The sequence below is a fragment of the Salvelinus namaycush genome, chromosome 17, assembly GCF_016432855.1.
Source record: "Salvelinus namaycush isolate Seneca chromosome 17, SaNama_1.0, whole genome shotgun sequence".
NCBI lineage: Eukaryota > Metazoa > Chordata > Actinopteri > Salmoniformes > Salmonidae > Salvelinus > Salvelinus namaycush.
In genome coordinates, this window is record NC_052323.1 from 37,125,148 (window position 1) to 37,138,429 (window position 13,282).

The window sequence follows — 13,282 nt, forward strand, 5'->3', positions numbered from 1 at the left end:
AAGTCTGTTATTTTCAGTTAAGGTCTTTTCTCACCAAGTCTGTTATTTTCAGTTAAGGTCTTTTCTCACCAAGTCTGTTATTTTCAGTTAAGGTCTTTTCTCACCAAGTCTGTTATTTTCAGTTAAGGCCTTTTCTCACCAAGTCTGTTATTTTCAGTTAAGGCCTTTTCTCACCAAGTCTGTTATTTTCAGTTAAGGCCTTCTCTCACCAAGTCTGTTATTTTCGTCAGAATTATAAGAAAGAAGAAAATGTATAATTCAAAATCTTTCAATAATTTTTTCAGAACAGGTCAGATTTCTTGGTATTTTCACATGCTAAAATAAGATGTCGAACCAATACAAATCGTTATCTGGGACGCTGCCACTGACAAGTCTGTGGGTTTCGTTGTGAATTAATTTCTCTCTGCCTGTTTTTTACGTTTGCAACGCATCAGTGCAGCAAGGTATTAATTTTGCCAACGTGATCACACCACGGCAGACCTACAGTAGGCCACACGTCTCGCCGGGGCGGAAGGTAGCCTAGTGGTTAAAGCGTTGGACTAGTAACCGGAAGGTTGCAAGATCGAATCCCGGAGGTGAAAAGGTAAAAATCTGACGTTCTGCCCACTGTTCCTACACCGTCATTGAAAATAAGGATTTGTTCTTAACTGACTTGCCTCGTTAAATAAATTATAACTTCACCAGCAATATTGTAGCTTATTTTATATCCATTCAGCAAACAAGAGGACCGATTGATGCTTCTCTCCTGAAATAGGCACAGGCATATTAGTTAAACTTGCTCTAAATAAGTTTTCATTATTATTATTTCGTTTTTTTGGGGGGGGGAAACTCGGTCTGGGTCTTAACTTACTGTTGAGAGTTACAATTATAGAATACACAAGGTGCAATTTCGAAATGTGCTTGTGCATCAACAGTCACTCAATTAGCCCACATCAGCCTCCGGGATGGGGCCCATTGATCATCAGTTATCATATTAAAAACTGCAAACATTTGCCTCCACCCTATGGCAAAAATGTGCAGAATTTGATGTGGGTACGCAGACCCACGAGCCACTGTGGTCGCTCATGATGAGTTCCTTTTTTGTGTGGTCCCCACCCCCCATCAATGTTGCCCATCCCAGGTCTATATATAGGCTATTCGTTCAAGAGCTAGAAGGCCAGTGGAGTTGCCAGCAGAGATGCGTGTAAGTTAGAAGTTAATTCATATTTGAATGCATCATTCGTATCGCCAATATATTAGGCTATACAGAATATTATAGGCCTGCTAAAGTGAATCTAGGTGACCACCTGAGCTATAGGCAACCCTAAAAGATAGAGCAAAAAAATGTTTGGCGGTGTTTACCCTTATCAATAAGTGGTAGCACAGGTTTGGATAAGCACTCAAATTAAAATGTAGCGTCAACATAACCACCCATTGCTTCACTAAAACGTATCCATGGCTGATCATTAGGCTATGGACAGGTTGATCATTAGGCTATGGACAGGCTGATCATTAGGCTTTGGACAGGCTGATCATTAGGCTATGGACAGGCTGATCAGTAGGCTATGGACAGGCTGATCATTAGGCTATGGACAGGCTGATCAGTAGGCTATGGACAGGCTGATCATTAGGCTATGGACAGGCTGATCATTAGGCTATGGACAGGCTGATCATTAGGCTATGGACAGGCTGATCATTAGGCTATGGACAGGTTGATCATTAGGCTATGGACAGGTTGATCATTAGGCTATGGACAGGCTGATCAGTAGGCTATGGACAGGCTGATCATTAGGCTATGGACAGGTTGATCATTAGGCTATGGACAGGCTGATCATTAGGCTATGGACAGGCTGATCATTAGGCTATGGACAGGCTGATCAGTAGGCTATGGACAGGCTGATCATTAGGCTATGGACAGGCTTATCATTAGGCTATGGACAGGTTGATCATTAGGCTATGGACAGGCTGATCATTAGGCTATGGACAGGCTGATCATTAGGCTATGGACAGGCTGATCATTAGGCTTTGGACAGGTTGATCAGTAGGCTATGGACAGGCTGATCATTAGGCTATGGACAGGCTGATCATTAGGCTATGGACAGGCTGATCAGTAGGCTATGGACAGGTTGATCATTAGGCTATGGACAGGCTGATCATTAGGCTATGGACAGGCTGATCATTAGGCTATGGACAGGCTGATCATTAGGCTATGGACAGGCTGATCATTAGGCTATGGACAGGCTGATCATTAGGCTATGGACAGGCTGATCATTAGGCTATGGACAGGCTGATCAGTAGGCTATGGACAGGCTGATCATTAGGCTATGGACAGGCTGATCATTAGGCTATGGACAGGCTGATCAGTAGGCTATGGACAGGCTGATCATTAGGCTATGGACAGGCTGATCATTAGGCTATGGACAGGCTGATCAGTAGGCTATGGACAGGTTGATCATTAGGCTATGGACAGGCTGATCATTAGGCTTTGGACAGGCTGATCATTAGGCTATGGACATGCTGATCAGTAGGCTATGGACAGGCTGATCATTAGGCTATGGACAGGCTGATCAGTAGGCTATGGACAGGCTGATCATTAGGCTATGGACAGGCTGATCATTAGGCTATGGACAGGCTGATCATTAGGCTATGGACAGGTTGATCATTAGGCTATGGACAGGTTGATCATTAGGCTATGGACAGGCTGATCAGTAGGCTATGGACAGGCTGATCATTAGGCTATGGACAGGTTGATCATTAGGCTATGGACAGGCTGATCATTAGGCTATGGACAGGCTGATCATTAGGCTATGGACAGGCTGATCAGTAGGCTATGGACAGGCTGATCATTAGGCTATGGACAGGCTGATCATTAGGCTATGGACAGGCTTATCATTAGGCTATGGACAGGTTGATCATTAGGCTATGGACAGGCTGATCATTAGGCTATGGACAGGCTGATCATTAGGCTATGGACAGGCTGATCATTAGGCTTTGGACAGGTTGATCATTAGGCTATGGACAGGCTGATCATTAGGCTATGGGCAGGCTGATCATTAGGCTATGGACAGGCTGATCATTAGGCTATGGACAGGCTGATCATTAGGCTATGGACAGGCTGATCACTGATAAATGATATACTAGTTCATGGCCATGATAGGGTGGCAGGTAAGGTAGCTGGTTCGAAACCCCGGGCCGACTAGGTAAACAATCTGTCGATGTGCCCTTGAGCAAGGCATTTAACCCTAATTGTTCTGAATAAGAGTGCTAAAGACTGCTAAATGACTAAAATGCAAAAAAATATATTGTTTTGTGTCCCATTAAGGAAACACAAGTATTGTTCCCATATCAATTTTGAGTGATTGTCAATTTTATCTTCATGCCTATCACAGCCGTTATGTATGCCCCTTAAAACTTTCATTGTCAATTTATATGATAGTTTACATTGACATAGCAATATAGTAACGATTGACGCTGAGAGTCGGGAAGCAAGTTCGGGGAGTGAATACATTTAATAAATAAATGAACAAAACAAGAAACACAAACAGCACACCGACAAGAAACAGGAACAATGACGTCTGGGGAAGAAACCAAAGGGAGGGACATATAAACAGCACACCGACAAGAAACAGGAACAATGACGTCTGGGGAAGAAACCAAAGGGAGGGACATATAAACAGCACACCGACATGAAACAGCAACAATGACGTCTGGGGAAGAAACCAAAGGGAGTGACGTATAAACAGCACACCGACATGAAACAGGAACAATGACGTCTGGGGAAGAAACCAAAGGGAGGGACATATAAACAGCACACCGACATGAAACAGCAACAATGACGACTGGGGAAGAAACCAAAGGGAGTGACATATAAACAGCACACCGACAAGAAACAGGAACAATGACGTCTGGGGAAGAAACCAAAGGGAGTGACGTATAAACAGCACACCGACAAGAAACAGGAACAATGACGACTGGGGAAGAAACCAAAGGGAGGGACATATAAACAGCACACCGACAAGAAACAGGAACAATGACGTCTGGGGAAGAAACCAAAGGGAGTGACATATAAACAGCACACCGACATGAAACAGGAACAATGACGTCTGGGGAAGAAACCAAAGGGAGTGACATATAAACAGCACACCGACATGAAACAGGAACAATGACATCTGGGGAAGAAACCAAAGGGAGTGACGTATAAACAGCACACCGACATGAAACAGCAACAATGACGACTGGGGAAGAAACCAAAGGGAGTGACATATAAACAGCACACCGACATGAAACAGGAACAATGACGTCTGGGGAAGAAACCAAAGGGAGTGACATATAAACAGCACACCGCCATGAAACAGAAACAATGACGTCTGGGGAAGAAACCAAAGGGAGGGACATATAAACAGCACACCGACATGAAACAGGAACAATGACGTCTGGGGAAGAAACCAAAGGGAGGGACATATAAACAGCACACCGACATGAAACAGGAACAATGACGACTGGGGAAGAAACCAAAGGGAGGGACATATAAACAGCACACCGACATGAAACAGCAACAATGACGTCTGGGGAAGAAACCAAAGGGAGTGACATATAAACAGCACACCGACATGAAACAGGAACAATGACGACTGGGGAAGAAACCAAAGGGAGGGACATATAAACAGCACACGGACAAGAAACAGGAACAATGACGACTGGGGAAGAAACCAAAGGGAGGGACATATAAACAGCACACCGACAAGAAACAGGAACAATGACGACTGGGGAAGAAACCAAAGGGAGTGACATATAAACAGCACACCGACATGAAACAGCAACAATGACGACTGGGGAAGAAACCAAAGGGAGTGACATATAAACAGCACACCGACAAGAAACAGGAACAATGACGACTGGGGAAGAAACCAAAGGGAGTGACATATAAACAGCACACCGACAAGAAACAGGAACAATGACGTCTGGGGAAGAAACCAAAGGGAGTGACATATAAACAGCACACCGACAAGAAACAGGAACAATGACGACTGGGGAAGAAACCAAAGGGAGTGACGTATAAACAGCACACCGACATGAAACAGGAACAATGACGTCTGGGGAAGAAACCAAAGGGAGTGACATATAAACAGCACACCGACAAGAAACAGGAACAATGACGACTGGGGAAGAAACCAAAGGGAGGGACATATAAACAGCACACCGACAAGAAACAGGAACAATGACGTCTGGGGAAGAAACCAAAGGGAGTGACATATAAACAGCACACCGACATGAAACAGAAACAATGACGACTGGGGAAGAAACCAAAGGGAGTGACATATAAACAGCACACCGACATGAAACAGGAACAATGACGACTGGGGAAGAAACCAAAGGGAGGGACATATAAACAGCACACCGACATGAAACAGCAACAATGACGACTGGGGAAGAAACCAAAGGGAGTGACATATAAACAGCACACCGACATGAAACAGGAACAATGACGTCTGGGGAAGAAACCAAAGGGAGTGACATATAAAGGATAGGTAATCAAGGAGGTGATGGAGTCCATGTGAGTGTCATTATGCGCGTAACGCTGGTGACAAGTGTGCACCATAACGAGCAACCTGGCAACCTAGAGGCCGGAGAGAGAGCACACGTGACAATTATTCTATAATATAGATTTTTTTCTGATATTCTACAGAAAGGATTTGACGGCAAGGCAATCTTTTTAATACGTTTCTCGGAAAGGACCAATGGGATTCGCTTATGTGTCTTTGCTTATGTGCAGGGTCAACATATGTCAACATATGTTCGAGGAATGATGACATTCCTTATTAAATGGGGTGAAACTGAATGAAACGTGGCCAAGCTTCTTTCATGGTTCATCCTATAGGATGCATAGCCTTATATCCTAATATTATTAGCATATTATTTTTTCCAGTAGTATATAATCTTTCTCTAATTACTGCGTCCTCTCTAGCCACTTTGATCAACATATTGCCACAGAGAATGGCCGCAGTAGCGTTGGTGACGTGGAGGGAAAACCCCATCAGACTGTGGGAATGGGAATCTGTGTTTTTTGAGGGGAATTCCTCTCCAATCCGACATTTCTTAAATTGCCTTCATAGTCTAATAGTTAAGAGGTAATAACTTCAATACCAATTATGAAAATCTACTGATAATAACAAAGTACAATAGTAATAGTGAAGTTGCAGAGAAAAGAAACGTGTTTATTTTAAGTCTGATATGCGCCAATCCTCAGAGCGAAAGGCAGGCTGTTACGTTTCACAAATAACTAAGGCATTGGCTCGTATTATTTTTTTCTCTCTTCATCTCCTTCTCCCTCCCCCTCTCTGTCTCTCTCTCCCTCCCTCTCTCTCTCTCCATCTCTCCATCTCTCTTGTTATGCATTGTTGTTATCAATATAACACTGCAATATACATTTAAAGGTGTGATCTGTAAGTTGTATATTCAAGTAAACTACTGAATTAAACCTATGTGATTTTTTAAAAGAATACTACATTATGCCACTAGCAAATGATTACATCATTACATTTTAGAAGTTCTCACACAAGACCTTGAATAATCCTCCTGTTTGCCCTCTGTGTGTGTGTGTGTGTGTGTGTGTGTGTGTGTATGTGTATGTGTGTGTGTGTGTATGTGTGTGTGTGTGTGTGTGTGTGTGTGTGCGTGCGCGTGCGCGTGCGTGTGCATGTGCGTGTGCGTGTGTGTGTGTGTGAGTGAAAGAGAGAGAGCGAGAGAGAGATTTAGTCTGCAGACAGACTGTCTACAGTTGATATGTACAGCTCAGAGATTAGTCTGGCAATCAGCCACAAAGCAATTATCAACCAGCGAGATGAAACCATCACCTCTTAGAAAAGTGTTTCTCTATGTGTTTAAAAGATGAAAACCTGAGTGAGTGTGTGTGCATGTGTATGTGTGATAGGTGTTGCTCAGTAGTTTGATGGCTGCTGTCAGAACAGAAGCTGTGTCTGACTACAGTATTCTCCAAGACTCTGTTGTGAGACTCCAACTAATTAGATTGTGTTTATTACATCCACTCATTAACCTCTATCGGCATGTCAGACGCAGCCGTGGAAAGGTTTACGACGACAAACACGCACGCACGCACGCACGCACGCACGCACGCACGCACGCACGCACGCACGCACGCACACACACACACACACACACACACACACACACACACACACAGCGAGGTGGAAACACCCACTGGGACGTATTAGCTGACCGACACAGATTAATGCTCACAGGAATTAGACATATGGACAATAGTTTTTTTTCGCTTGAAAACATGAAATGAACAATCTGATAAACATGTGAGATCTCTCTATGATGAAGATGAGACATTATTTATGAAGATTTGACAATATCCATCAGTCCTTCTATGTCAATTAATCAATCAATCAATCATGGATCACACCAGATTGCCAGCAATTCCACAGGAGTTGTGTGCCTAAACTTCCTCCTCCCAATCACACAGTCCTTCACTCGTTCTCACGCTTCCACTCTTTCCATTCCCGACCTCACCCTATCCTGACCTCTCCTGGTCAACCTACCAACAAATCAAATCAATATGTATCTCTCCTACCTGATTCGTGGTCAGACTTGTAGTCGTTGTCTGAGTCAGTGAGTGTGAGCACTGAGTTTTCTCTGCTGGACAGTCCAGAGCTGTGTGTGCTCTTCACCCCTCCTCCTTGTCCTCCTCCTGTTCCTCCTCCTGTTCCTCCTCCCCACAGCTGGATGGCTCTCTCTGGGGACAGGGGCCCCTCTGGGTCAGAATCTGCATTAGGGTCTGACCCTGCGCTGAGGGAGTAGCCCCTCTGGAGCAGGCCCAGGTCAGGACAGTAGGTAGGGACTGCAGGGTGAACGGAAGCTGGGTCGCAAACTCCGAGTTCAGCCAGGGTGTGGAAGTTACCGCCTGTGTGAGAGAAAGGAGTAGTGCAAAGATTCAAGCAGGCAAGCAAGCAGTCAAACAAACACACACACAATGTTAAGTCTGCAGGTAGAGGGGTAAGGTACAGAATGACAGATGACATGGAATAACTCAGGATATCTGAAATGAGGATCTGACTTTATACACTTCCCTCCCTATACTGTTCTTATACTGTTCCTGTTCCTATACTGTCCCTGTTTCTATACTGTTCCTATACTGCTCCTATAATGATCCTATACTGTTCCTTTCCCAATACTGTCCATTTAATGTTCCTATATTGTTACTATACTGTTCCTGTTCCTATTCTGTTACTGTTCCTATACTGTTCACGTTCCTATACTCTTCCTGTTCCTATACTGTTCATGTTCCTATACTGTTCATGTTCCTATACTGTTCATGTTCATATACTGTTCCTATACTGTTCATGTTCAAATACTGTTCATGTTCCTATGCTGTTCCTGTTCCTATACTGTTCATGTTCCTATACTGTTCATGTTCCTATAATGTTCATGTTCCTATACTGTTCATGTTCCTATACTCTTCATGTTCCTATGCTGTTCCTGTTCCTATACTGTTCCTGTTCCTATACTGTTCGTGTTCATATACTGTTCATGTTCCTATACTGTTCGTGTTCCTATACTGTTCATGTTCCTATACTGTTCATGTTCCTATACTGTTCGTGTTCCTATACTGTTCATGTTCCTATACTGTTCCTGTTCCTATACTGTTCCTGTTCCTATACTGTTCATGTTCCTATACTGTTCATGTTCCTATACTGTTCATGTTCCTATACTGTTCATGTTCCTATACTGTTTGTGGTCCTATACTGTTCATGTTCCTATACTGTTCGTGTTCCTATACTGTTCCTGTTCCTATACTGTTCATGTTCCTTTACTGTTCGTGTTCCTATACTGTTCCTGTTACTATACTGTTCATGTTGCTATACTGTTCGTGTTCCTATACTGTTCATGTTCCTATACTGTTCGTGTTCCTATACTGTTCACGTTCCTATACTGTTCATGTTCCTATACTGTTCATGTTCCTATACTGTTCCTGTTCCTATACTGTTCATGTTCCTATGCTGTTCCTGTTCCTATACTGTTCACATTCCTATACTGTTCCTCTACTGTTCATGTTCCTATACTGTTCCTATACTGTTCCTGTTCCTATACTGTTCCCGTTCCTCTACTGTTCAAGTTCCTATACTGTTCATGTTCCTTTACTGTTCATGTTCCTATACTGTTCCTCTACTGTTCATGTCCCTATACTGTTCATGTTCCTATGCTGTTCCTTTTCCTATACTGTTCCTATACTGTTCATGTTCCTATACTGTTCCTCTACTGTTCCTGTTCCTATACTGTACATATACTGTTCATGTTCCTATACTGTTAATGTTCCTATACTGTTCATGTTCCTATGCTGTTCCTGTTCATATACTGTTCATGTTCCTATACTGTTCATGTTCCTATACTGTTCCTGTTCCTATACTGTTCATGTCCTATGCTGTTCCTGTTCCTATACTGTTCACATTCCTATACTGTTACTCTACTGTTCATGTTCCTATACTGTTCCTCTACTGTTCCTGTTCCTATACTGTTCCTGCTCCTATACTGTTCATGTTCCTATACTGTTCATGTTCCTATGCTGTTCCTGTTCATATACTGTTCATGTTCCTATACTGTTCATGTTCCTATGCTGTTCCTTTTCCTATACTGTTCCTATGCTGTTCATGTTCCTATACTGTTCCTCTACTGTTCCTGTTCCTATACTGTTCATGTTCCTATGCTGTTCATGTTCCTTTGCTGTTCATGTTCCTATACTGTTCCTTTACTGTCCATGTCCCTATACTGTTCATGTTCCTATGCTGTTCCTTTTCCTATACTGTTCGTATGCTGTTCATGTTCCTATACTGTTCCTCTACTGTTCCTGTTCCTATACTGTACATATACTGTTCATGTTCCTATACTGTTCCTATACTGTTTATATTCCCGTGCTGTTCTTTTTCCTATACTGTTCCTATACTGTTCATGTCCCTATACTGTTCCTATACTGTTCATGTTCATATACTGTTCATGTTCCTATACTCTTCCTATACTGTTCATGTACATATACTGTTCATGTTCCTATACTGTTCCTATACTGTTTATATTCCCGTGCTGTTCTTTTTCCTATACTGTTCATGTCCCTATACTCTTCGTGATCCTATACAGTTCATATACTGTACATGTTCCTATGCTGTTCCTATACTGTTCATGTCCCTATACTGTTCCTATACTGTTCAGGTTCCTATACTGTTCTTGTTCCTTTACTGTTCCTATACTGTTCATGTTCATATACTGTTCATGTTCCTATACTCTTCCTATACTGTTCATGTCCATATACTGTTCATGTTCCTATACTGTTCATGTTCCTATACTGTTCCTATACTGTTCGTGTTTCTATACTGTTCATATACTGTAAATGTTCCTATGCTGTTCCTATACTGTTCATGTTCATATACTGTTCATGTTCCTACACTGTTCATACACTGCTCATGTTCCTATACTGTTCATGTTCCTATACTGTTCCTATACTGTTCATGTTCCTGTACTGTTCATATACTGTTCATGTTCCTACACTGTTCCTACACTGCTCATGTTCCTATACTGTTCATGTTCCTATACTGTTCCTATACTGTTCATGTTCCTGTACTGTTCCTATACTGTTCATGTTCCTACACTGTTCATGTTCCTATACTGATCATATACTGTTCATTTTCCTATACTGTTCATTTTCCTATTCTGTTCCTGTTCATATACTGTTCATGTTCCTATACTGTTCCTGTTCCTACACTGTTCATGTTCCTATACTGTTCCCATACTGTTCATGTTCCTATACTGTTCCTATACTGTTCATGTCCCTGGACTGTTCCTATACTGTTCATGTTCCTACACTGTTCATGTTCCTATACTGTTCCTCTACTGTTCCTGTTCCTACACTGTTCATGTTCCTACACTGTTCATGTTCCTATACTGTTCATGTCCCTATACTGTTCGTGTTTCTATACTGTACATGTTCCTATGCTGTTCCTATACTGTTCATGTTCCTATACTGTTCCTATACTGTTCAGGTTCCTATACTGTTCCTGTTCCTATACTGTTCCTATACTGTTCATGCTCCTACACTGTTCCTATCCTGTTCCTGTTCCTAAACTATGCATTCACTGTTCATGTTCCTATACTGTTCATGTTCCTATACTGCTCATGTTCCTATACTGTTCATGTTCCTATACTGTTCCTATACTGTTCATGTCCCTATACTGTTCCTATACTGTTCAGGTTCCTATACTGTTCATGTTCCTTTACTGTTCCTATACTGTTCATGTTCATATACTGTTCATGTTCCTATACTCTTCCTATACTGTTCATGTCCATATACTGTTCATGTTCCTATACTGTTCCTATACTGTTCATGTTCCTATACTGTTCCTGTACTGTTCATGTTCCTATATTGTACATATACTGTTCATGTTCCTATACTGTTCCTATACTGTTCATGTCCCTATACTCTTCGTGATCCTATACAGTTCATATACTGTACATGTTCCTATGCTGTTCCTATACTGTTCATGTCCCTATACTGTTCCTATACTGTTCAGGTTCCTATACTGTTCATGTTCCTTTACTGTTCCTATACTGTTCATGTTCATATACTGTTCATGTTCCTATACTCTTCCTATATTGTTCATGTCCATATACTGTTCATGTTCCTATACTGTTCCTATACTGTTCGTGTTTCTATACTGTTCATATACTGTAAATGTTCCTATGCTGTTCCTATACTGTTCATGTTCATATACTGTTCATGTTCCTACACTGTTCCTACACTGCTCATGTTCCTATACTGTTCATGTTCCTATACTGTTCCTATACTGTTCATGTTCCTGTACTGTTCATATACTGTTCATGTTCCTACACTGTTCCTACACTGCTCATGTTCCTATACTGTTCATGTTCCTATACTGTTCCTATACTGTTCATGTTCCTGTACTGTTCCTATACTGTTCATGTTCCTACACTGTTCATGTTCCTATACTGATCATATACTGTTCATTTTCCTATACTGTTCATTTTCCTATTCTGTTCCTGTTCATATACTGTTCATGTTCCTATACTGTTCCTGTTCCTACACTGTTCATGTTCCTATACCGTTCCCATACTGTTCATGTTCCTATACTGTTCCTATACTGTTCATGTCCCTGGACTGTTCCTATACTGTTCATGTTCCTACACTGTTCATGTTCATATACTGTTCCTCTCCTGTTCATGTTCCTATTCTGTTCCTGGTCCTATACTGTTCATATACTGTTCATGTTCCTATTTTGTTCCTCTACTGTTCCTGTTCCTACACTGTTCATGTTCCTATACTGTTCATGTTCCTATACACTTCATGTTCCTATGCTGTTCCTTTTCCTTTACGGTTCCTATACTGTTCATGCTCCTACACTGTTCCTATCCTGTTCCTGTTCCTAAACTATGCATTCACTGTTCATGTTCCTATACTGTTCATGTTCCTATACTGTTCCTAAACTGTTCATGTTCCTATACTGTTCCTGTACTGTTCATGTTCCTATACTGTTCATTTTCCTATTCTGTTCCTGTTCATATACTGTTCATGTTCCTATACTGTTCCTGTTCCTACACTGTTCATGTTCCTATACTGTTCCCATACTGTTCATGTTCCTATACTGTTCCTATACTGTTCATGTCCCTGGACTGTTCCTATACTGTTCATGTTCCTACACTGTTCATGTTCCTATACTGTTCATATACTGTTCATGTTCCCATACTGTTCATATACTGTTCATGTTCATATACTGTTCCTCTCCTGTTCATGTTCCTACACTGTTCATGTTCATATACTGTTCATGTTCCTATACTGTTCATGTTCCTATGCTGTTCCTTTTCCTTTACGGTTCCTATACTGTTCATGCTCCTACACTGTTCCTATCCTGTTCCTGTTCCTAAACTATGCATTCACTGTTCATGTTCCTATACTGTTCATGTTCCTATACTGCTCATGTTCCTATACTGTTCATGTTCCTATACTGTTCCTAAACTGTTCATGTTCCTATACTGTTCCTGTACTGTTCATGTTCCTATATTGTTCAAATACTGTTCATGTTCCTATACTGTTCCTATACTGTTTATATTCCTGTGCTGTTCTTTTTCTTATACTGTTCCTATACTGTTCATGTTCCTACACTGTTCCGCTACTGTTCCTGTTCCTATGCTGTTCCTATACTGTTCAGGTTCATATACTGTTCATGTTCCTTTACTGTTCCTATACTGTTCATGTTCCTATACTGTTCCTATACTGTTC

General features: G+C 41.7%; 1 protein-coding gene across 1 annotated transcript in view; it reads right to left on the minus strand.

The window, feature by feature from the left end:
* The window catches only part of LOC120062099 (teneurin-2-like), a 338,488-nt gene that overhangs the window by 297,350 nt on the left and 27,856 nt on the right, over positions 1 to 13,282 (minus strand). The window contains exon 2 of the mRNA XM_039011910.1: positions 7,577 to 7,906. Coding sequence (XP_038867838.1) covers positions 7,577 to 7,906 — 330 coding nt within the window. The remainder of the gene's footprint in view (positions 1 to 7,576; positions 7,907 to 13,282) is intronic.